Source organism: Macaca fascicularis, chromosome 13 (assembly GCF_037993035.2).
Source record: "Macaca fascicularis isolate 582-1 chromosome 13, T2T-MFA8v1.1".
NCBI classification, from domain to species: domain Eukaryota; kingdom Metazoa; phylum Chordata; class Mammalia; order Primates; family Cercopithecidae; genus Macaca; species Macaca fascicularis.
In genome coordinates, this window is record NC_088387.1 from 101,963,366 (window position 1) to 101,987,144 (window position 23,779).

General features: G+C 36.7%; 1 protein-coding gene across 39 annotated transcripts in view; it reads left to right on the forward strand.

The window, feature by feature from the left end:
• Positions 1-23,779, forward strand: part of PUM2 (pumilio RNA binding family member 2) — a 106,319-nt gene that overhangs the window by 29,053 nt on the left and 53,487 nt on the right. For 25 of the 39 annotated variants that reach the window (XM_065527357.2, XM_065527351.2, XM_045369727.3 and 22 more), the window contains 5 exons: positions 3,515-3,623; positions 10,649-10,836; positions 11,405-11,574; positions 14,502-14,772; positions 15,043-15,136. In XM_065527357.2, coding sequence (XP_065383429.1) covers positions 10,657-10,836; positions 11,405-11,574; positions 14,502-14,772; positions 15,043-15,136 — 715 coding nt within the window. In that variant the 5' untranslated portion in view covers positions 3,515-3,623; positions 10,649-10,656. Of the gene's footprint in view, positions 1-3,514; positions 3,635-5,470; positions 5,543-10,648; positions 10,837-11,404; positions 11,575-14,501; positions 14,773-15,042; positions 15,137-23,779 lie in introns of all 39 variants that reach the window. The other 14 variants (XM_074012274.1, XM_074012276.1, XM_074012273.1 and 11 more) reach the window with 3 other exon arrangements.

The following is a 23,779-nucleotide window of genomic DNA, read 5'->3' on the forward strand; positions in this document are numbered from 1 at the left end:
TTGGGATGATAAGTTATATAAATAATTTAAAACATAATTTACATTTTAAATCCTTTTAAGTCTTGGGATTATGTTTATTTGGTTGGTTTAAGGGTTTTCCATAACAATTTAAAAAGTCTGAGGTATAGGTGTACTTATGTAAATGCCCGAGTGGGAGTTTGATTTTTTGTTTTGTTTTGTTTTGTTTTTGATGCAGTATGCCTGGGTGCTGATTGATTTCTTTGGAAATGGATAAAGCAAGCCATACATACTTTTGAAGGAAAAGACACTGTATTTCACTCAAACATTGGAGTTAGGATAGAAGAACAGATTGATAAGAGACACTGAGTTGCCTGACCTTCCTTTAGAATTTGTGAAGTAGGGAACTAATATGAAGTGGTATTGGATAACATATTTTATATAGATCTTAACCGTTTCTTAATTTTGTTTTCTGTAATGTTGTATGGTTGCTATTTCTACTACAGTAAAAGACTCTCCAGGGGCAAATCTCCTATTTTTATTGCTTTTCTAATCAATGCATTGTTTAACCTTTTTTTTCCCCCCCTTTGACTGATCTATTCTGAATTGTTGCCTTCCCCTACATGTAGTTCATTTAACCTGTTCTTAGTCACCGGCTAGTAGATCCCCTAAAAGTATTTGAATCAGTATCTTAACTGTCAGAGCAAATAGTTTTTAGAATATCAGTGAAGGCCTTTGGTAGAGTGTTAATTTCAACTATTAAATTTTCCTGTGCGTAAAAACTTACTAAATGTTTGAAAATGAATGTACTCATAGTATAGTGCTTGGCCATGGTAGACACACTTGGTAAGTGGTTTACAGACTCCCTACTTCCCCCCCTCCCCGCCTAGGTATGCAATTTGCCTTTTTTTTTTTTGAGACGGAATCTCGCTCTGTCGCCAGGCTGAAGTGCAGTGGCACAATCTCAGCTCACTGCAACCTCAGCCTCCCAAGTTCAATCGATTCTCTTGCCTCAGCCTCCTGAGTAGCTGGGACTACAGGTGCGCACTGCAGTTTGCATTTTGAAAACAGTGATCTGTGAAAGAACTCCCAGAACTTTAATCCCAAAAGACTTTAGAATCGTCTCAAAGGGGTGCTGTTACTTTTACTACCTCATAAGATTAGTCTGTTTTAGCCACTTCTGTGTCTGGGATAAATGCTTTATTAGTTGTTACAACTTTATTTTAGATTACTTATTTGTTATTCTTATTTTGATACTGAGACATTTTTCTTCATGAAGTATGGGATAAAAGCATTGCTTTATTCTTTCAGGAATTATTTTCATCTGCTTGGAATGGCTTATTTATACAGTATTTTTAAGGGATTAACTTGGGTTTTAACTATGAATGTTCAGTTATTTAAATACATGAAGTATCGTGCTTTAGTATTCATATTATTAGGTTTATGTTTTGTTGAATATTTACGTGAATCTTTTATGGTGAGATTTTTAAAATAGAAGGAATAGAGGTTATAGTTTACTTACTGGGATCTTTATTAGAGCAGATTTTTGTTTAAAATGTCTGCTCTTCATAAATTCAAATCATTTACAGCCCAGGGCCATCCTACCATTTAAAAACTTTTTTAAAAAAATGGAGTTCTTTTTTTTTTTAATTAAAACATTTACATTAAACATTTTAATTAACATTTTAAAATTAAAACTTTAAGTTTAATTTAGTTGAGCAAAAGATCTGTAGTTCAGGAACATGCCCACATTGGATATTTTCTCTTCTCTTTAAAGCGGCTTCTCCTGGTTTGTTGTTGTTTTCCTATTTTGGTCAATAGCACTGCCATTTACCTTTTTACCTGTTTAAGTTATTAAACAGGTTATTCTTTTTACTTACCTTCCCCACCGTTTGTATTCGGATCCTTTTGACTCCAAGGTGTCTGTCAGATCCATTTTATTTTCTCAGCTTTCTCTGCCAGTACCCTCTTTTTTGTTTGTTTTTTGAGACAGAATCTTACTCTGTCACCCAGGCTGGAGTGCAGTGGCGCAGCCTCTGCCTCCCGGGTTCAAGCACTTCTCTGCCTCAGCCTCCCGAGTAGCCGGCCAACACTCCCGGCTAATTTTTGTATTTTTAGTAGAGACAGGGTTTCACCATCTTGGCCAGGCTGGTCTTGAACTCCTGACCTCGTGATCCACCTGCTTAGGCCTCCCAAAGTGCTGAGATTACAGGTGTGAGCCACTGTGTCTGACCCAGTACCCTCTTTTAGTTCTTGCTCTCTTGGCCCTCTTATTATAAATTGCCAAAATTGATCTCCTTGTTCTATTTGTTATTCTTAAAACTTACAACTTGAGTTTTTTGTAATACCTAGTGTTACCCTTGCTAACTCTTCTCTGTTCCCTGTTGCTTCAGTAGAACATCTAACTTCCTTAGCATGTCTTTAAGGGTCCTCATAATCTGATCTGCCGGCATCTGTTAGCTTTGCTAGCATCAACTTTTGACCTTGCCACATGTTTCATCTTACACCCTATTCTACACACTGTGCATTTTCTCAAGTTTTGCCTTTATTGATGGTTTACTACGTCACACACACAAACACACACACACATCTTATCTTAGACCTATTTCAGGTATTACCGAGTTCTAAGTTTATATGTTTGTAAGCTCTCTGAAGATGAGCAGACCATGCCCTTAAGAGGTAAACATACAGGTAATTGAGTGTGATAAGTTTAATAGAAGTATACACAGGTTTTATTGTTAGCACTGAAAAGACTGGGCACCTAATTAAGGGTTGAGAGTGATGGTGTCTTATGAATGCTGCTTTAAAATGCTAAGTGCACTTCTCAGAAAACCAGTGTGTTCTTTTCAAACAAACATATCCAAGTTGGCCACCTCCTAAGCGTCAGGGACAGTAGGGAGATATGAATGAATATTAAAGAATAAGAATTGCCCAAAATGTTCATTTTGAATAATCAATGAATGATTGTAGCAATGCAATTTTTATGTGCTATGCATGTCACTGTATTGGATAGAGCACAGGGCCTTGAGATTGTTTCTTTTCTATGCATGTTTTCTACCATCCATAGCTTTTTGTTATGGGATTGACAGTACTCAGCAGCTAGTAAGAGGTGTGAAATTCACTTCCATTGAATAACTGAGTTAAGAATGAAAAAATATTTTCTATTCTGGAAGATATGATAGGAGGTGGTCTAGGCAGAAGATGTGGAAGTGAAGGAAAAAGTTTAATCATTCCTATGGATGTGATTATTAAATCTGTTATTGAGTAAGAAATTTAATAAGCCTTTTGAATAAATTTACATTGTAATAAAAATGTATGGAAAGTGAAAAAAGTCAGAAGTAGATTTTGATTTTTGTTTAAGGTCTAGAATTGTTAACACCAGCACACAAAAATAAGTGGGGAGTTAATTTACTATCAACAAAACAACTTAGAAAATAGGTCATTCTGAATTTTCGTTAGCATTGAAAACTAATGTATCCATAGAATTGATATGTTTGAGACTTCTTATATGTTAATTCTTTGTAATTAGAATAACTGTAATTTTTCCTCCAAATAGCTTTTGCCTACCAAAAAGTTTTGGGAACCTGATGATTCAACAAAAGATGGACAAAAAGGCATATTTCTTGGGGATGATGAATGGAGAGAGACTGCATGGGGAACTTCTCGTAAGTTACTGGTATATGAATTATGAATATATTTAGCATTTTATAAGTCATATGCACCTTTTTTTTTTTTTTTTTTTTTCCAGACAGAGTCTCCAAATTTTTGCATTTTTGTAGAGTTTCGCTGTGTTGCCCAGGCTAGTCTCAAATAACTGGGCTCATGAAATTCTCCTGCCTTGGCCTCCCAAAGTGCTGAGATTATAGGCGTGAGCCACCACACCCAGCCCTATGCACATTTTCTTAATGGCAGCTAAGAAATGTAATTTTAGAAGTATTTGTCACAGTAAGATTTTATTAAGGGTTTTTTTTTTTAATTGATCGTAAAATTCTGTGGCTATTAAAAAACAAGATGCTCGTGAGGTTGTGGTGAAAAAGGACCACTTATACACTAGTAGTGGGAATGTAAATTAGTTCAGCCATTGTGGAAAGCATTGTGTCAATTCCTCAGAGAAGTAAAAACAAAATTATTCAATTCAGCAATCCCATTTTTGGGTATATACCCCAAGGAATATAAATTGTGCTACCATAAGACACACACGTGTATGTTCGTAGCAGCACTATTCCATAATAGCAAAACCATGGAAAAATCTAAATGGCCATCAACAGTAGGCTGGATAAAGAAAATCTGGTACATATGCACCATGGAACACTACGCAGCCATGAAAAAAAGTTGTGAGATAATGTCCTTTGCAGCAACATGGATGGGGCTGGAGACCATTACCTTTAGCAAACTAACAAAGGAACAGAAAATCAAATACCGCTTGTTCTCACTTATTAGATGGGAGCTAAATAACAAGAACACAGGGACACAAAGAGGAGAACAACCGACATGGCGTCTTCCTTGAGAGTAGAGGATGGAGGGAGAGGATCAGAAAAAATACCTGTCAGGTACTATTTTTAGTACCTGAGTAATGAAATAATCTGTACACCAAAACCCTGTGACATGAATTTACCTATATAACAAACCTGCACATGTACCCCCCCGAATCTAGAATAAAAGTTTAAAAATAATAAAATTCTGAATTTTCATTTAAAATGGAGGATAGATTAACCATAGAAATTTTTAGTCTTAATTTGTGCTAGATGATCGTGACTGATTTATTTAATTGCAGGTCAGCCTAGCTTTATTAGATATCTGCCACACCCAGGAAGGAAGTAGTAGACTGTCTTGGTAAGATAGAGCTCCCAGAAAGGGAGCAGATCTTTAAATGTTTTGATTTCGACTTCATAAGTAATGGGGAGAGGCTTAGGTCTAAGAAACTGTTAAGGGAAAATTAGCTGGTGTATAAGGAGTATAACATGCAGGAGTGACAGTGTTGGCAAATTAAAGATCATAGTTAAATGCTTTTTTTTCTTTTTAAGAGGGTGTTGCTCTGTTGCCTAGGCTGGTGTGCAGTGGCACGATCTTAGCTCGCTGCTGTCTCAAACTTTTGGGCCAAAAAGATCCTTCCACGTCCTCCTCCCGAGTAGCTAGGACTACAGGCTCACACCATCACATCTGGCTAATTTTTCTTTATTTTTTTTTCCCTGAGACGAAGTCTCATTCTGTCGCCCAGGCTGGAGTGCAGTGGCCCAATCTTGGCTCACTGCAAACTCCGCCTCCCAGGTTCAAGTGATTCTCCTGCCTCAGCCTCCTGAGTAGCTGGGATAATAGGTACCTGCCACCACACCCTGCTAATTTTCCTATTTTTAGTAGAGACGGGGTTTCACCATGTTGGCCAGGCTGGTCTTGAAATCTTACCTCAGGTGATCTGCCCACCTCAGCCTCCCAAAGTGCTGGGATTAGGGCATGAGCCATCATGCCTTGCCAGGTCTGGCTAGTTTTTAAAACTTTTTTTTTTTTTTTTTAGAGATGGGGTCTCACTATGTTGCCCAGGCTGGTCTCGGAATTTCTGCCTTCAAGTGATCCTCCTGCCTCAGGCGTGAGCCACCTTGTTCGGCCCATAGTTGTGTTAAAGTAGTTAGCATATCTTTTTACTGATTATATTTTAAAATGTTTCCAGTTAGTAAAATCTGAGAGGCGTCCAGCTAGATCATGTATTTTACAAATATTTTCCTTTTTTTATTTAAGTTAATACAGTTTGCTTAAGCTCTGCAGAATGACCAAAGTAATAATGAAAACAAGTTTTGCATGATAATTACCCAATTATCATTATTTTTTCAGTATTAATCACGAGATATTTTCTTATTCTCTAAATCATGAAAATATATTAGAAGATTTAATGCTTCTATATGGTGTTTCATTTCATTACTGTTAAAATAATTGCCAAAAAGCTAAAATCTAAAAGGTTAAGGTCTGGAAAATGTGGTGATTTCAACAAAGTAGGTTGCAAATGTTGGCAACAAGTAATTTAGACAGAAATTTTCTTAAAATATTATAAATTTCCTTTGAGTTCAACTAATATGTGATGCATAATATGCCAGGTTTGGAGAATATAAAGATAAATGACATGACGCTTGTCCTCAAGGGTCCCTTGTCCTTTATTTTTCTGAATTAGAATTAACCTATATTAGGTTAGACTCATAATTTTAAATATTTAGTAATTTGGACTGGGATATATCTTTGCTACAAAAGGCATATTTCTTGCTGAGAGCATGTGTGCTTGATAACTTGGTTGATGGACATGATTTGAAAGTTGCATGCACAACTTATTTACCAGAATGAGAACCAAAGATTTTTAAAATCTTTTATCTTCTTTTTTTTCCCTAAGACCAGCTTATAAGGCTGGCTAATTTTTATATTTTTGGTAGAGATGGGGTTTCACCATGTTGCCGAGGCTGGTCTCGAACTACTGAGGAGCTCAAACAATCTGCCTGCCTTAGCCTCCCAAAGTGCTGTGATTAAAGGCATGAGCCACTGTGCCCAGCCAACCAAAGATTTTTTGAGGTGTTGAAAAGCAAAGCATCCTGAGCACAGCATGACAAAGAGAGATTATTTGAAGATAGATGATAGGGAAACCGTGAAATTTATGATTTCAATTTTTTGTGCCCCTCTTCTCCCAACTCTCATAACATTTTGAAGATGAGTGTTTGTCTTTTACTAGAAACCATGAGAAAATTAGAAAAGAATGGAATTTTGTTTACCTAGCGAACATTTATTGAATGCCAGACACATAGAAATATGCATAACACCTTCTTGTTCTCAAGGAATTGTCTTTCTAAGAGAATCTCTTTCTATGACTGCAGGAGACTTGACATACTCCCTCTCAGCAGAACCACATTACTTGTGATTATCAAGTTCATTATGTTCTCCAGCACTTCTTGGCATTTGAACTTTCTGGTTTCTGTAACTGAAATGTCCTGTCACTCCCACCTCCCCATTGGTTACCTTTTTTTAACCCTTCATTATCAGCTGAAATATCACTTCCATCTGTAATTACAGCACTTTAGGAGATCAAGGCTGGCAGATGCTTGAGGCCACGAGTTTGAGACCAGCTGGGCAATATAGTAAGACCCTGCACCTTCCCACCAAAAAAAAAAAAAAAAAAGGAAGCACACTTCCTTTGGTGGCATTGATTCTAAGACTTAGAAGGATTGATGCCCATCTTTCTTATTTTTGCTTTTTTTTTTTTCTTAAATTTTACTTTTTACTTAAAGCTCTGTTGGACTTGAATGCCAGTCTTTCAGATCTCATGGTGTCATGGATTATATTTTGGTTGAAGCTCTTTTATTCTATTCTAATTGCCTTTTATTAAACCTATACTCTTGAGAACAGACTGTTCTCGGATTCCTCAGATATAGGTCATTGCTTAGCATACAAGAGAATGAATCAATGTTTCAACTGTATAATGAATGGATGAATGATTGAAAGAGAGGATATAATGACTAATCTCTTATGGATGCAGATACTGAAATGGAAATGTTTTGATTTGGTTTAACAAACATGGCAATCATTTCAAAATTATTACAGTTAATAAAATGATGACTGGCTACCAGTATGAAATTTCAGCCTCAGTAGTTTAAATATTGAGTGTTACACCTGTCACAAACAATCCAGAGGTAGCTGGTAGCTTATGGGTTCTTTCAAAAAAGTTTCCAGCAAAAACTGTTTGAATGTTGCCTCAAATGTGTTACTGTATTTGTATTCCATTAACTCTCAGATCTTAAATACTACCTTTACTTTTCATTCCAAAAGTATGGAGAAAAAAATATATCAAATGAATAATTTTGTTTTAAAATAAATGGAAAACTTTTAAGCTAGAAGATAATTTAGTTTTTTTTAAACCAAGAATAGAAAATTCTGTAGTATTACTGATTTTTCCGGACTTACTCATTTGTGATTATAGCGTTACAGTCATGAGTTCTGTTCTATCCAGTGCATAACTGTGAACTTGAGAAGTGTTTCTGCCAAATTGAAAGTTTATTTTATTTTATTATTTTAATTTGTTTATTTGCAGTGAGGAGCAGAGTCTCCTGTGTCACCCAGGCTGGAGTGCAGTGGCACAATCAAGGCCCACCAAAGCCTTGACCTCCCTGGCTCAGGCAATCCTTTCACCTCATCAGCCTCCTTAGTAGCTGGGACTATTAAGTGCCTGTCACCATGTCCAGCTAATTTTTGTATTCTCAGTAGAGATGGGGTTTCGCCTTTTTGTCCAGGCTGGTCTTGAACTCCTGAGCTCAAGCAGTCCACCTGCCTCAGTCTCCCAAAGTACTGATTACAGGAGTGAGTGACTGCCTCTGGCATTTTTTTTTTTTTTTTTTTTGAGACAGAATCTCACTCTGTCACCCAGAGCGGAGTGCAGTGGTGTGAACATGGCTCACTGCAGCCTCAACCTCCTGGGTTCAAGTAATCTTCCCACCTCAGCTCTCAGCTCCTGAGTAGGTGGGACTACAGACCTGTGCTGCCATGCTTGGCTAATTTTTAAACTTTTGGTAGAGATGGGAACTTACCATGTTTCCCATGCTAGTCTTAAACTCCTCTGCCCAAGTGATCCTCCTCAGCTTCCCGAAGTGCTGGGATAACAGGTATGAGCCCCTGCTGTCCAGCCTCTTCTAGGTTTTATCCCTGAAGGTTTATGTTATGAATCGTTACAAATTGTCAAAAGAAGGTTAACTTTTTAAAATGATGTTTATAAGCAACTGATCCTTCAGGTAGTATCTTTTGGGTACTGTGTCTACCTTTATTGACCTTTTTGGTTGTACTGTTCTTAACATAGGTTTTTATCTGTTTATTGCCAAATGGCTCTTTCCATCTGTATTTTCAAGATACGTGCTCCAGCCAGTTAGTCTCAACCAGATGGAGAGCTTTTTATTTATTTTTTATGTTTTTTTTATTATTATTATACTTTAAGTTCTAGGGTACATGTGCACAAAGCACAGGTTTATTACATAGGTATACATGTGCCATGTTGGTTTGCTGGACCCATCAACTCGTCATTTACATTAGGTATTTCTTCTAATGCTATCCCTCCTCCAGCCCCGCAACCCCCAACAGGCCCAGGTGTGTGATGTTCCCCTCCCTGGGTCCATGTGTTCTCATTGTTCAACTCCTACTTATGAGTGAGAACATGCAGTGTTGGGTTTTCTGTCCTTGTGATATTTTGCTGAGAATGATGGTTTCCAGCTTCATCCATGTCCCTGCAAAGGACATCAACTCATCCTTTTTTATGGCTGCATAGTATTCCATGGTGTCTGTGTGCCACGTTTTCTTTATCCAGCCTATTATTCCTGGACATTTGGGTTGCTGCAATAAACATATATGTGCATGTGTTTTTATAATAGCATGATTTGTAATCCTTTGGGTATATACCCAGTAATGAGATTACTGAGTCAAATGATATTTCTGGTTCTAGATCCTTGAGGAATCGCCACACTGTCTTCCACAATGGTTGAACTCATTTACACTGCCACCAACAGTGTAAAAGCGTTCCTATTTCTCCATATCCTCTCCACCATCTGTTGTTTACTGACTTTTTAGTGCTCGCCATTCTAACTTGCGTGAGATGGTTTCTCATTGTTGTTTTGATTTGCATTTCTCTGATGACCAGTGGTGATGAGCATTTTTTCATGTATCTGTTGGCTGCATAAATGTCTTTTGAGAAGTATCTGATTATATCTTTCACCCACTTTTTGATGGGGTGTTTTTTTCTTTCAAATTTATTTAAGTTCTTTGTAGATTCTGGGTATTAGCCCTTTGTTGAATGGATAGATTGCAAAAATTTTCCCCCATTCTGTTGGCTGCCTGTTCACTCAGATGATAGTTTATTTTGCTGTGCAGAAGCTCGTTAGTTTAATTAGATCCCATTTGCCAATTTTGGCTTTTGTTGCCATTGCTTTTGGTGTTTTAGTCATGAAGTCTTTGCCCATGCCTACGTCCTGAATGGTATTGCCTAGGTTTTCTTCTGGGGTTTTTATGGTTTTAGGTCTTATATGTAAGTCTTTAATCCATCTTGAGTTAAGTTTTGTATAAGTTGTAAGGAAGGGATCCAGTTTCAGCTTTCTACATATGGCTAGCCAATTTTCCTAGCACCATTTATTAAATAGGGAATCCTTTCCCCATTTCTTGTTTTTGTCAGATTTGTCAAAGATCAGATGGCTATAGATGTGTTATTTTTGAGGCCTCTGTTCTGTTCCATTGGTCTATATATCTGTTTTGGTACCAGTACCGTGCTGTTTTGGTTACTGTAGCCTTGTAGTATAGTTTGAAGTCAGGTAGCGTGATGCCTCCAACTTTGTTCTTTTTGCTTAGGATTGTCTTGGCTGTATGGGCTCTTTTATGGTTTCATATGAAATTTAAAGTAGTTTTATCTAATTTTATGAAGAAAGTCAGTGGTAGCTTGATGGGGATAGCATTGAATCTATAAATTACCTTGGGTAGTGGGGCCATTTTCACAATACTGATTCTTCCTAGCCATGAGCATGGAATGTTCTTCCATTTGTTTGTGTCCTATGAAGAACTTTAAAGATTATAGTAATAACATTGAAAATAAAGCAATGTGCTGATTTTTCTTCAGTATATTCATTTGTGTAACTACATTTTGTTTAACTTAAAAGTACATGTATGTAATTGTATTTTTTCTTCCAAACAGACCATTCAATGTCCCAGCCTATTATGGTACAGAGAAGATCTGGACAGGGTTTTCATGGAAACAGTGAAGTAAATGCAATACTGTCTCCGCGATCAGAAAGTGGAGGCCTTGGTGTGAGCATGGTAGAATATGTATTAAGTTCTTCTCCTGCTGATAAATTGGATTCTCGATTTAGGAAGGGAAATTTTGTAAGTATTTTGAATAAAGAAATATTTAATATTTGCTTGAGAGTTATTTGGTTACATTACTTTTTATTTTTAATTCAGTTTATTTTTCTGTGCCCTTCCTATAGCTAAGGGAAATTTTGTAACTATTATTGCTATTTTTCTGCTTAGCCACTTGAAGAAGGTGAAATGATAGAACCATTGGAAATATGTATGATTTGAACCATGTTACAGAAGTCAAATCATACTAATTTTAAAACATAATCTGCAAAATTAAAATTGCTTATTCCTGGTAGTGCTTGATGTGAAAGTAGCTAAACAAAATCTTCTACGCATTATTTTAATCTAGTTTGTGGTGTTAACTGCTTTTCCAGCACCGCTATAGTTAAGGTTGCCTTAGCCCTTCTGTTATAAATAACTAGTTTGTACTCAATTTTTGGGCCTTTGATGAATTAATTGACTACTAAATTAAATAAGATTCAATGCTTTTATTGTTTACATGCACTGTAGTGTAGTGTTAGGTCACCTTATGGTGCCTTTTATTTTTGTGTTCTATTAAATATTCAGAATCAAACAGATTCTTTTTCCTCAGGGCACTAGAGATGCTGAAACAGATGGACCTGAGAAAGGAGATCAAAAAGGCAAGGCTTCTCCATTTGAGGAGGACCAAAACAGAGATCTTAAACAAGGAGATGATGATGATTCTAAAATAAATGGCAGAGGTTTGCCAAATGGAATGGATGCCGATTGCAAAGATTTTAAGTAAGATTTTAACTTTCTCAAGAAGAAAAGCGTATCTTTTTAGGGATTACTACTATTAGTTGATGTGACTGATTTAGACATTTTCATCATTTAGGTTTATTTCCTTTGAACTTTGTGTTAATCTGGACAAATTTTATTTTTTTACTATAAAGAAAATTTGTGATTATGAACCATTTAAAAAAAATAATCTTCAAACCAGCCTCTGAAACAGTGCATTCTGTTGAAGGAGTAATGTTAGAAGCTGCACTTACTTTTCTGTTAATATAATAGTCCAAATTTGAACTTTTTCCTTTCTGTTAAATTTTAGTGAAGTGTAGGTTTACTCTGATTTTTTTTTCCCTCTTGGGAGTGCTTTTGAGCACCTTTCAGTGGAGTTTTCTTCCTTCTGAGTATTTATGCCCTGCCTCCCATTTAACTTTTAATCTTAGAAAAGAGGAGACAAAATTAGCTTAGGAGTAGTAATCTTTCTTACAATATATGAGTTTGTGCTAATACTTAAGATTATTCCTGCAAATCGCAAGTGGGGAGCATATTAGAGACTTTTAAAAGTTAGCTTTAAGCTCATAATTTTTTATATTATAGCTTTTTGTTGTCTTTTTATGTAGCTTTTTATTGTTTTTTTATGGCAGTTAAATAAGTACTTTAGCCTTTGGTCTTAGATTAGACAGTGTACCTTTATCTACATATTAGGTAATTGTTTCTTTGTATTGATTTTCTGTAATATTTCAATAATGAGGTGCTTTGGAGCCTGTATCTGAAAATGAGCTGTTTCTTTGAGGTCCTCTGACCGTGGAATCTTACATAAAAGAGTATTAGGTATATGGTGGGTGGTATTCTTTTACATTTATTGCCTTTTATTATCAAAAGCAAAGTAACAATGCTTCTTAAAAACAGTGCCATTTCTATCTGTTCTGAGTGCAAAAAAGCATCCAAAACCAGTAAACCTCTTTTGACAAGAAATACATTTAATGTTATTCAGATTTAGAACTTTATTCTGAGTTTGTTCTTCACTATTACCTAATCTAAGTTTTAGTTAAGGAAATGCATTTAAAATTCAGTTGATGATAAACCCTTCAGAGTATACATTTATAATTGAAGTGTTAATACACCATTAACTATAGCAAGAAAATAGCACCACTGATAGCATTACTTTTTTTCATAATGTCCTCTATTTTTGTTTTATATGAGTTACTTTGTGTGAGAGGTTATACTTCTCCCCTGAAATATTAATGTGGATTTTACATTTATTAGCATTCTAATTTTATTCCATTAAGTTTTAGATATGTGTTTTAAATTGCTAATTATTTTAGATACAGTGTTAGTTATTACTTGGCAGTGTTAAAATGTATTAACACAAACAGCTGTGGTCATATGGTCACTATGCCAGCACATCATTAATTTCTACATTAACTGATATGTCATCAATATGTACATTATTGGAGTATAACAGAAATCAATAACATAACTATTGGACACTTACTTTTTTAAAGAAAAATTGGCTGATTTTAAAGAAAATCCTTTTAGTTTTTTCTTTCCATATGTTCCAAATGAAAAATGAGCCTTTGGAATGTTCACATACAAAATTAGGTGTGGTTTAAAGGGAAAGGAGTTTGAAATCTTCTGATTTTGCAAGGACAAAATGGTTGATGTTTAAATGAAATGTTAAGTTTGCTTGTATACCTATAGAGAACAATTCTTGTAATCAAGAAATTGCTTTGTAAACTATATGTTAGCAAATTTATTCGAATCCAGACCACCTGAAGTTGGGAAGAGTTAGATAGATGTAGCAACTGGCATTAAAAGCCAGGTAGAACAGTGCCATTTACTTAATGTACTCATGCTTGAATATCCTGTTGAATGCATAGTTACTCTGAACAATAAACTCTTTCTTACAAAGGAAAGGATCCTATATAAAATATTTATGTATAAGATAAGCTATAAATGAGGATTGGTCATGAGCTAGAAATGTAAGTTTAGACCATGAAGGTGGTTAGTAAAAAGAGAAGCCAGTACTTAAAATTTAGTCCAGTGTTAATTAATTCCTTGTGAAAATTAAGGAGGCCATATAGTAGTAAGGTCCCTTTTTCTATTTTTTATGTAGAAAGATCCTTTTCTTGCTGTGTATACTTAATTTTTGATAAATGTCATACATTTCCATATCTTTCTGATGGTTTCAACTGAACTATTTGGTATAATAAACATTGTCTTTAGAGGGCTTTCATAGAGGACTTTCACAAATAGTTTCTTTTGTTCTTATTAGTTGGAATCAAAAGGTCATCTCTTAAGTAAGAAAACTGCTGCTTGAAAGATGACATGGCTTGCTCAAAATCATATTTAAAAGACAAAGTCAGGAGTCAGCCTTTTGACTTACCATGTATGGTACCCTTTTCCTGTTGCATCCCACATTTTGGCCCCTTAAATAATGAAGACCATAATGATCTCTTATGGCCAAATTTTTTTCTTAAGTATTATTAAGCAGGATGTTATGGCAAAATTATGTGTTGGCGGGGCAGGACAGCAGTATGGTAAGTAGGTTTTGGTTTTGAGCTTTTTCGTATTTGCCACTTAATAATCTGCTGTTTATACACTGTTTGTGACTATGACTTGAGACAGAGATTTCAGGTAGTATAAGCCTAAGTTGTGATACTGGCCAGTTTTTCTAATCTGTAAAATTGCGTTATATCTTTATGTTATTCAGATTGAAGAGAGTAATCATTAATAATATTTTTAAAATCCTCAAATCATGCCAGCTCTTAAGAGGAAAGTTATATTAAATAGAAAAAAATGCAATAAGATGGCATAGTGACCCAGAATGCCTTATTCACTGTATTTTATAACCATTTGTTCTTCATGATTTTTCTATTTTCCCATTTCACCATTTGACTTGTTACTTTTATTTATAAGGCTTTTCTATTTCCTTTATATAGTCGTACTCCTGGAAGTCGTCAAGCCTCTCCAACTGAAGTAGTTGAACGCTTGGGCCCCAATACTAATCCCTCAGAAGGACTGGGGCCTCTTCCTAATCCTACAGCTAATAAACCACTTGTTGAAGAATTTTCAAATCCTGAAACTCAGAATCTGGATGCCATGGAACAAGTTGGTCTGGAATCCTTACAGTTTGACTATCCTGGTAATCAGGTACCAATGGACTCTTCAGGAGCTACTGTAGGCCTTTTTGACTACAATTCCCAGCAGCAGGTAAAAGCATGCTCTTTCTTTAAGAAGGTCCTCTTAGTTATATACTGGTTTAGCCTGAAGTGCTATGTGGCATTGAAAGAATGGTAGGAGTGTTTGAGTACTTTTATTATGTTTTATTACTTTTAAATGTTTTATTGATTAAAGTGTCCTTGTATTTGAGAAAGTGCTCCCCCCCCAAAAAAAAAAAAGTTTAAAATGTTTTATTCAGATTTCTAATTAGAAATGAAAGATTTTGACACTAATCTTTGTGTTAAATATTTTCCCTAATAGCTCTTTCAGAGGACTAATGCACTAACAGTTCAGCAGTTAACTGCAGCTCAACAGCAGCAATATGCATTAGCAGCAGCTCAGCAGCCACATATAGGTGAGTCTTCGTCATTTTGACCAAAGTCTTGTTAAAATATCTAGGATGTTTCACTTCTCATTTACTGATTGGTGAGGTTTTGTTACTTTTTGAAACATCTGAGATCAACAAGTAATAGGTTGTATGACAAAGGTATTCATTAACTAGGGAATTGTTTCTGATTATTATTTGCATCACTAGTTAAATTAAATAAAAATCTGTAATTTTATAAAAGTTGTCATCACGTAAGTTTTTCTCCAATGTGAAGTTGAGAAAGTCGAACACCTGGAAATTCAAATTTAGTTACTTGTGTCCATTATCAAGTCAGTATGTTCATTTGAATTTTTTTGTAAAATATTTTTTTCCACGAAGTTATTTGGTCTTTGACTTTTAATCTGCTAGTATTTAAGCTTGGTACATTATGTTGTCTGTACTGGGTCTCCCCCCTACCTCCCACAGTAATAATATGGGAATAATTTCCCTATACCCTTTACCCAGTTTCCCCTAATGGCTACACTTAAATAATTATAGTACAGTATCAAAAACAGTAATATGATATTGTTTATCACGTGTAGATTTGTGTAACCATTTTTATAAAAGCCGGTCTGATTTTGGGTAAGTTTGTATGAATACTATTCAACATCAGTCTGTGGAAGGGGGTTCTCTTTCCTTAATGTCATATTGTTCCATGTTAGTGCAGTAAGGCTTCGTAAGCCCTAATTTTTATTTTTCGGTTTTTTTTGTTTGTTTGTTTGTTTTGGAGACAGAGTCTCACTCTCACCCAGGCTGGAATACAGTGGCGCCGTCTCAGCTCACTGCAGCCTCCACCTCCTGGGTTCAAGAGATTCTCCTGCCTCAGCCTTCTGAGTAGCTGGGATCACAGGTGCCTGCCACCACACCTGGCTAATGTTTGTATTTTTAGTAGAGACGGGGATTTTACCATGTTGGCCAGGCTGGTCTCGAACTCCTGATCTCAGGTGATCACAACCCCCCCCTTGGCCTCTCAAAGTGCTGGGATTGCAGGTGTGAGTCGCCATGTCTGGCCTATTTTTTGTTTTCATCAAAAATGTCAGGCTGCACGGTGGTGCCCTCCTTTAATCCCAGCACTTTGGGAGGCCGACGCAGGTGGATCGCCTGAGGTCAGGAGTTCGAGACCAGCCTGGCCAACGTGGTAAAACCCTGTCTCTGCAAAATTAGAAAAATTAGCTGGGCATGGCAGTGGGAGTCTGTAATCCCGGCTACTTGGGTGTCTGAGGCAGGAGAATTGCTTGAACTTGGGAGGCAGAGGCTGCAGTGAACCAAGATTGCACCACTGCATTCCAGCCTAGGTGACAGAGATAGACTCCGCTCAAAAAACAAAAACAAGTCCACATATATATATGAGTGCCAATTATAGCATGTCCTCTGGCCCTGTTTCATTCCTCTTTTTCCCTCTCTCTTTCCTCTTTTTTTCCCCACCCCCTTTATCCCTCATTTGTCCTCTTATGTTAGAAATGTACTGATTCCTGTCTATTCATGGATAGCACAACAGTTTTTATTTCTTGAGGCTTTATGTTATAATATTTGACAGGCTAAACATCTATTACTCTTCTTTTTTTGGAGTTTTAAGTTTTTGGTTCTTATTTGCTTTTTTGTATGAACTTCAAAATTAGCTTATCTACTTCCAGAAGATGGGGTTAAATTTTGTAATTTACTTAGGGAAATTTGACATCTTTATGACATCAAGCATCAGCTTTTGTTGTCGTCGTCGTTCTTGTTTTTTTGACAGGGGGTCTCACTGTTTCACCCAGCCTGGAGTGCCGTGGTGCAGTCTTGGCTCACTGCAACTGTTGCCTTCTGGGCTCAAGTGATCCTTTCACCTCAGCCTCCCGAGTAGCTGGGACCACAGGCACACGCCACCACACCTGGCTAATTTTTTGTAGAGACAGGGTTTTACCATGTTGCCCAGGCTGGTCCTGAGCTCAAGTGATCCACCCACCTCAACCTCCTAAAGTGCTGGGATTAGAGGCGTAAGCTACCGTGCCCTGCTGACATCAAGTATTCTTGTCCAGGGCATGATGTGTCTTTATTTTTGTTCAAGTTTACTGTAGTGTCATTTGAGTACTTTAAAATTTTTCTTACATGGGTTTGCATATTTTAAGTTTATTTTATGTTTTGTTATCGTAAATGACTTTCTTCCTGTCTTTCATTGTAGCTTTAAAGTGTTATCTATGAAAACTCAAGTACCATGTATCAGATTTCATGAATGATAATTTAAAATAATTGAATCATCTTCCCATTCTTGGAATAAAAAGACTTGTATATAACAATTATTATTTCTTTTAACATTACCCTTTTAATTTGCTAGTATTTCATTTAGGATTTTTGCATCTATATAGTTAGCTGAAATTAGTCTCTGTATTTGCAGGTTTTTCACATTTTTTGGTGTCAGCATTCTTGCTTCACAAAAATAATTTTAGATAGGTCTTTCTCCCCCACCCCGCCCAACACAGCATCTTACTGTCACCCAGACTGGAGTGCAGTGGTACAGCCTCAACTTCCTAGGCTGAAGCAATCCTTTCATCTCAGCCTCCAAGGTAGCTTGGGACTATAGGCTGGACCAATGATGCCTGGTGCATTTTTTGTAGAGATGGGGATTCACCCTATTGCCCAGGCTGGTCTCAAACTCCTGGGCTCAAGTAATCCAGTGACTTGGCCTCCCAAAGTGCTGAGATTATAGACATGAGCCACTGCACCCAGCCCAGCTATTTCTCTTTTATTTTAATGCCTTAGAGTATTTTAATAATATTGGACAAGTAATCTTTAAAGATGTGGCAGAACTTTTTTGTGTGTGAAACCTAATATAAATAAATTTGAAAACCTAGAAAGCATAATTTATCAAAATTGACCCCACATTTTAACTCAGTTCCACAGTTAAGCGTATTCATTGTTGACAATCTTTTTGATCCAGGTTTGCCTGGTCACCTGTTAGGTGGCCAGTAGCTCATTTAGAAAAGGACTAGTCAATAGAAAAATGTATAATATGTACCATATAATTTGCAGTTATTTAGTAATCACATTTTTAAAAATTAAAAATAGGTGAAATTAACTTGAATATTTTATTTAGCTCGTATCCAAAATATTGCAAAATATAATCAGTATGGAACTTACTGATGAGAATTTTTGCATTCTTTTCTTCATATTGTTTTTGAAATATAGCTGATCTCAAGTCAGCTTTGAATATAGCTGATCTCAAACTAGTCACATTTTTAAATGCACAGTGACTATATGTGGAAAATTTTTAGAGTGTGAGTCGACAAATGTCTTCTCTACAAAGGGCTGTTGAATATTTAAAGCTTTGCATCCCATATGGGTTCAGTCACGACCACTCCACTGTGCTGGTAAAGCATGAAAATGGTCATTAGATGATGCATAAATATTGCTGTGTTCCAGTAAAACTTCACTTATGGGTACTGAAATAAGAATTTCAAATAATTTTCATGTGTTTGAATTTTATTTTTTTGAACCATTTAAAAATACTAAAACTATTCTTAGCTAGTTTGTACAAAAATAGGTAAGACACAGGCTTAACCCATGTACTCGACCAGATAGAAATAATAGGATAGAATGAAAACAAAAAGGCAGGGTTGTGTAGTTGATTGTGGAGTTCCTAGAGTACGAGGAGTTGAGGGAGAATCCATATGGGGGTAAATTGGGAATAAAGCCAGGTGACCTGCAGATGGCTAGAAGAGGAATAAACAAACCAAAATGGGCCTATGCAGTACAGGCATTGGGGTTTGAGTTATAGTAACCATGTAAGAACTCCTCCAGCTAATAAAAGACTTGGCTTGGAGATTTGATCCTGTAGTATGTAGTTGAGGCAATAATTCTGATACCACATAATGGACAATTGAGTGCACAAGAAACTCTCATGTAAGATAATGTTCCAAACGAAAATGACAGTACAAACAAGAAAGATGAGCCAGAAAACATGTCGCAGGGTTCTAAGATAGGGAAGGGAACTTTAAAGTTGTGCAAAGAACATAAGAGTGTATTCCGAACCTTAAGAGATGAAGGATGTGTGAGCCATCAGAGATCATCAAAAGTCTTAACAGACTGCTGTGAAAAGGAGCCATTTCATGGTCTTGTAAATAAGTCATTGAAAAAATAGTTCTAGGTGAGCTGCATTATTGGCTATCACTTACCACTAAATGAATTAGGAAATAAAACGTAGTTGGTCGCCCAGAGCACTGAAATTCCCTGTGGTAATCAAGACATGGGATATATAAAGGAGAAATGAAAAGCTATGGAATGAATTAGGGAGTAAGTAAAAATGTACAAAGTATTTGTAAAGAAAACTGTAAACTTTCCCAGAAGTCTTGAATAAATGGAGACACGTGATTTTTTCTGGGCAAAACTCAGCATTATAAAAATGTCAGTTTTCCCTAAATTAATGTGTGTATTTAATATACTCTTGGTCAGAATCCCAGCAGGTTTTTTTTTTTAAACTTGAAAGCTTGATTTTGATGTTTGTCTCAGAAAAGTAAATGGTACTTTTCTCTTACCCAGGCTTGGAGTGCAGTGGCATGATCATGGCTGATTGCAGCCTCGACCTCCCAGGCTCAAGCAATCCTCCCAGAAAAACTAGAAAATTAATGGAAAACTAAAATTAAAGTGGAAGAGGAGGACTTGCTCAACCATACTGTTTCCGAGCAAAAGGGCTCACTGCCTGATGCAGTAGAAGGCAATGCTGTCTACCAGGTTTTTGAGAAAAGAAAAGCTTTTTTTGTAGGTCAACCAACAAGGAGACAGGAGTCCAGCTCAATTTTATCTTTCTGTGCTGGCTTTAAGGGAGTAATTTTTATTAAAAAGGCCTTAGGGGATGGATTTTGAGATTATTTAGTGATTGGTGGAAGAAAAGGGAGGCCTGGAAAGTCCTTAGCATGCACAGCTATCTCTTCATGCCTCCCGATGGGTCGCATGTGCAGATTGCAGGAGAGTTAGTATGAAACATGGTGGAAATTTGGGCTGTGATGTCAGCAAGCTTGTTCTGCACAGACTGCAGTCGGCCATGTTGGTTTTAACTGATGTCAGCCAGTTGTGTTATCTTATAAGCAGAGAGTTTCTGCATTTCTTTCTACAAATTCATTCTTTTCATATCTGCCATCCTGCAAACTCAGGAATTTTCATTAGTCACTGCTTTAACTTTTTGGAGCGCAGTTTTAGTTTTTTAAAACAATTATTACTAATGACGATTAAAATAGTGTGATATTGGACTCAAAATATATGAGTAGATCATAGAACAAGATTACTTTGAATTTTCATTAATCACTGCTTTCTTTAACTTTTTGGAGCACAGTTTGAATTTTTAAAAACAATTATTACTTATGACTATTAAAATAGTATGGTACTGGACTCAAAATATATGAGTAGATCATTGAACAAGATTACTTTGAAATAGATCTGTATGTGCATGCTTGCTTGTTTAGGGTAGAGTGGTGAGATGAATTTCAAATCAATGCCAAAAGAATGATTATTTGGAAAATAGCTTGTGGGGGTTATTGGGTCTCATTCCTAATGGATTGAAATTTTTAATGAGAAAAACAAAAGCTTAAAAGATTTAATTTTTAATTTACCTATTAGGTTGGCGAGTCTTCAAAATGTTTGATAATGTTCTGTTTTGGCAGGAGTGTAAGTGGCACTCATACTTTTGGAATCTAAACTGCTACAGTTTTCCTGGAAAATAATCTAGAAAAGTGGATCAATAATTTATATGACAAAAACAGAAAACTCAGATGTGGTGGCACCTGCTTTTATTCTCCGCTACTGGAGGTTGAGGCGGGAACATCAGTTGAGCCTAGGAGTTCGAGACCAGCATGAACTCTGCAACATAGTGAGACATCATGTCTTAAAAAAGAGAATTTGTTTTTGTTCATTGAAGTAAATTTTTGTAAGGATATAGTAATGTACACACCTGTGTATCTAAAGGGATAATAGCATTATTTATAGCGAAAGATTATGAACCATCTAAATATGTAAAGGTAGTAGACTGATAATATCATGTTCCTTCTATACAGAAGAGTACATAATATGTAGCCATTAAAAAGAATGAGTGGCTGGGCACAGTGGCTCATGCCTGTAATCCCAATATTGTGGGGAGGTCAAGGAGGGTAAATCGCTTGAGCCCAGGAGTTTGAGACCAGCTTGGGCAATATGGTGAAACCCTGTCTCTAAAAAAATTAGCCAGGTATGGTAGTGCGTACCTGTGGTCCCAGCTACTTAGGAGACTGAGGTGGGAGGATCACTTGAGCCTGGGAGGTGAAGGCTGAAATTAGCGATGATTATGCCACTGCACTCCAAGCCTGGATGACAGAGCAAGACCTTGTCTCAAAAAAAAAAAAAAAAAAAGATGAGCTAGGTATGTATCTATAGACAGATTTATGATTAATTAGTAGGTGAAAAAGTATATTAAAGTACTGTTATAGATTAGAGTACAAAATGTATGAGTATGTAAGCATTTAAAAGTATGTATACATATCAGGAAAGGTTACATGAGGATTTTCAGTTTCCTCTTTATGTCTTCCAGTATTTGAATTTTTAATAACAATCTTTTTATCATAAAACTATAGAATACTAAATTATCCTGACTTTTAGATTTTTTAGTGGTATAAGTAGAACAGGAATCCTAATACATTGTTTTCTACTTTTGTGCTAAAGATAATTCATGATAGATGAAGCTGCAAACCAAAAGATATCCGAGACAGGTCTCAATCAATTTAGAAAGTTTATTTTGCCAAGTTTAAGAACATACCCATGTCACAGCCTCAGGAGGTCCTGACAACATGTGCCCAAGGTGGTTGGGGCACAACTTAGTTTTACACATTTTAGGGAGACATGAGATACCAGTCAGTATGCCTAAGATGTACATTGGTTTGGTCCGGAAATATGGAACAACTGGAAGCTGGGTGGAGGCTACCAAGGCATAGGTAAATAAGAGACAAATGATTGCATTCTTTTGAGTTTCTGATGAGTTTTTCACTGAATGCACAATTTACAGGAATAATCACGCGTTAGTCTGGCTTAGTGAAGAAATCAGATATGCTTTTTTCTCATGTAAGCAGAGGGATGACCTTGAGCTCTGCCTGTCCTTTGTCCATGAGGAATTTTCTTGCGGGCAAACTGTGAGGCAGATATGTAGCTTTTTTTCTCTCTTTCAATCTTTATAGCTATCTTACTTAGGAATAGAATGGGAGGCAGGATTTGCCCAATGCAGTTCCCAGCTCAACTTTTCTTTTTGGCTTGGTGATTTTGGGGAGATTTATTTTCACTAACCTGAGTGGAATCTTGCAACCTTTTTGACCTAGGCATAGTTAAAAATAGAACTCAACACATGACTTTAAAATGAAAGGATTTTATTGAACTCATAGTTTAACTCATATTTTCTTCATAAGAAGTATAAACCAAAATACAATTCTAAAGCCCGCAGCAACCATCTGAATGGACTTCTTCCTTGGCCAGGGTGCTCTTAAAATTTAACTTGAGGCTGGGTGCAATGGTTCACGCCTGTAATCCCAGGACTTTGGGAGGCCGAGGCAGGCAGATCATCTGAGGTCGGGAGTTCGCCACCAGCCTGACCAACATGGAGAAACCCCGTCTCTACTAAAAATACAAAATTAGCCAGGTGTGGTGGCACATGCCTGTAATCCCAGCTACTTGGGAGGCTGAGGCAGGAGAATCACTGGAACCCGGGAGGCAGAGGTTGCGGTGAGCCAAGATCATGCTACTGCACTCCAACCTGGGCAACAAGAGCAAAACTCCCCATCTCGGGGGAAAAAAAAAAAATTTAACCTGAAAGACTGGTTCAGGCTATGATGGGAAGTGGGAGTTGGACATGCTTCATTATACCTCTCCAGCATTAATGTCAACGCAGACCTTAAGTCTGATAAGGAACAGAGTCTATTCTCTCTGAAGCCTGCTACCTGGAGGATTCATCTGAATGATAAAATTTTAGTTCCACAACCTCTTATCGCAACCCAAGTATTTCCTTTCTGTTGATCCCAGGTCTTTAGATAAACTCAACCAATTTGTCAACCAGAAAATTTTTAAATGTACCTAGAACCCTCATATTTGGCTCAGAATAAATCTCTTCAAATAATTCACCGAGTTTGACTCTTTTCATAGATAAAAGCAGGTTTCTTAAATGACTGTGTTGTGCCTAGACATGAAATCAGTGTTGAGGCTTGTATTTTTTTAAATTAAATAGGCTATAGAAAATGATTTTGTGTAGGGAAAACTCTAAAACTATGTTGTTGTTATTTATTTAGGAGACAGAGTCTTACACTGTTGGCCCGGCTGGAGTGCAGTGGTGTGATCTTGGCTCACTGCAACCTCCACTTCCTGGATTCAAGCAATTCTCATGCCTCAGCTTCCTGAGTAGCTGGGATTACAGGCATGCACTACCACACCCAGCTAATTTTTATATTTTTAATAGAGACAGGGTTTCACTGTTGGCCAGGCCGGTCTTGAACTCCTGGCCTCAAGTGATCTGCCTACCTCGGCCTCCCAAAGTCCTGGGATCACAGGTGTGAGCCACCATGCCTGGCCTAAAACCTTGTTTTTCCTCTACTCTCAAGCCGTGACAACATAGACTTACTTCTGTGACCCATGTGTGGGTGGTTTTCTCCA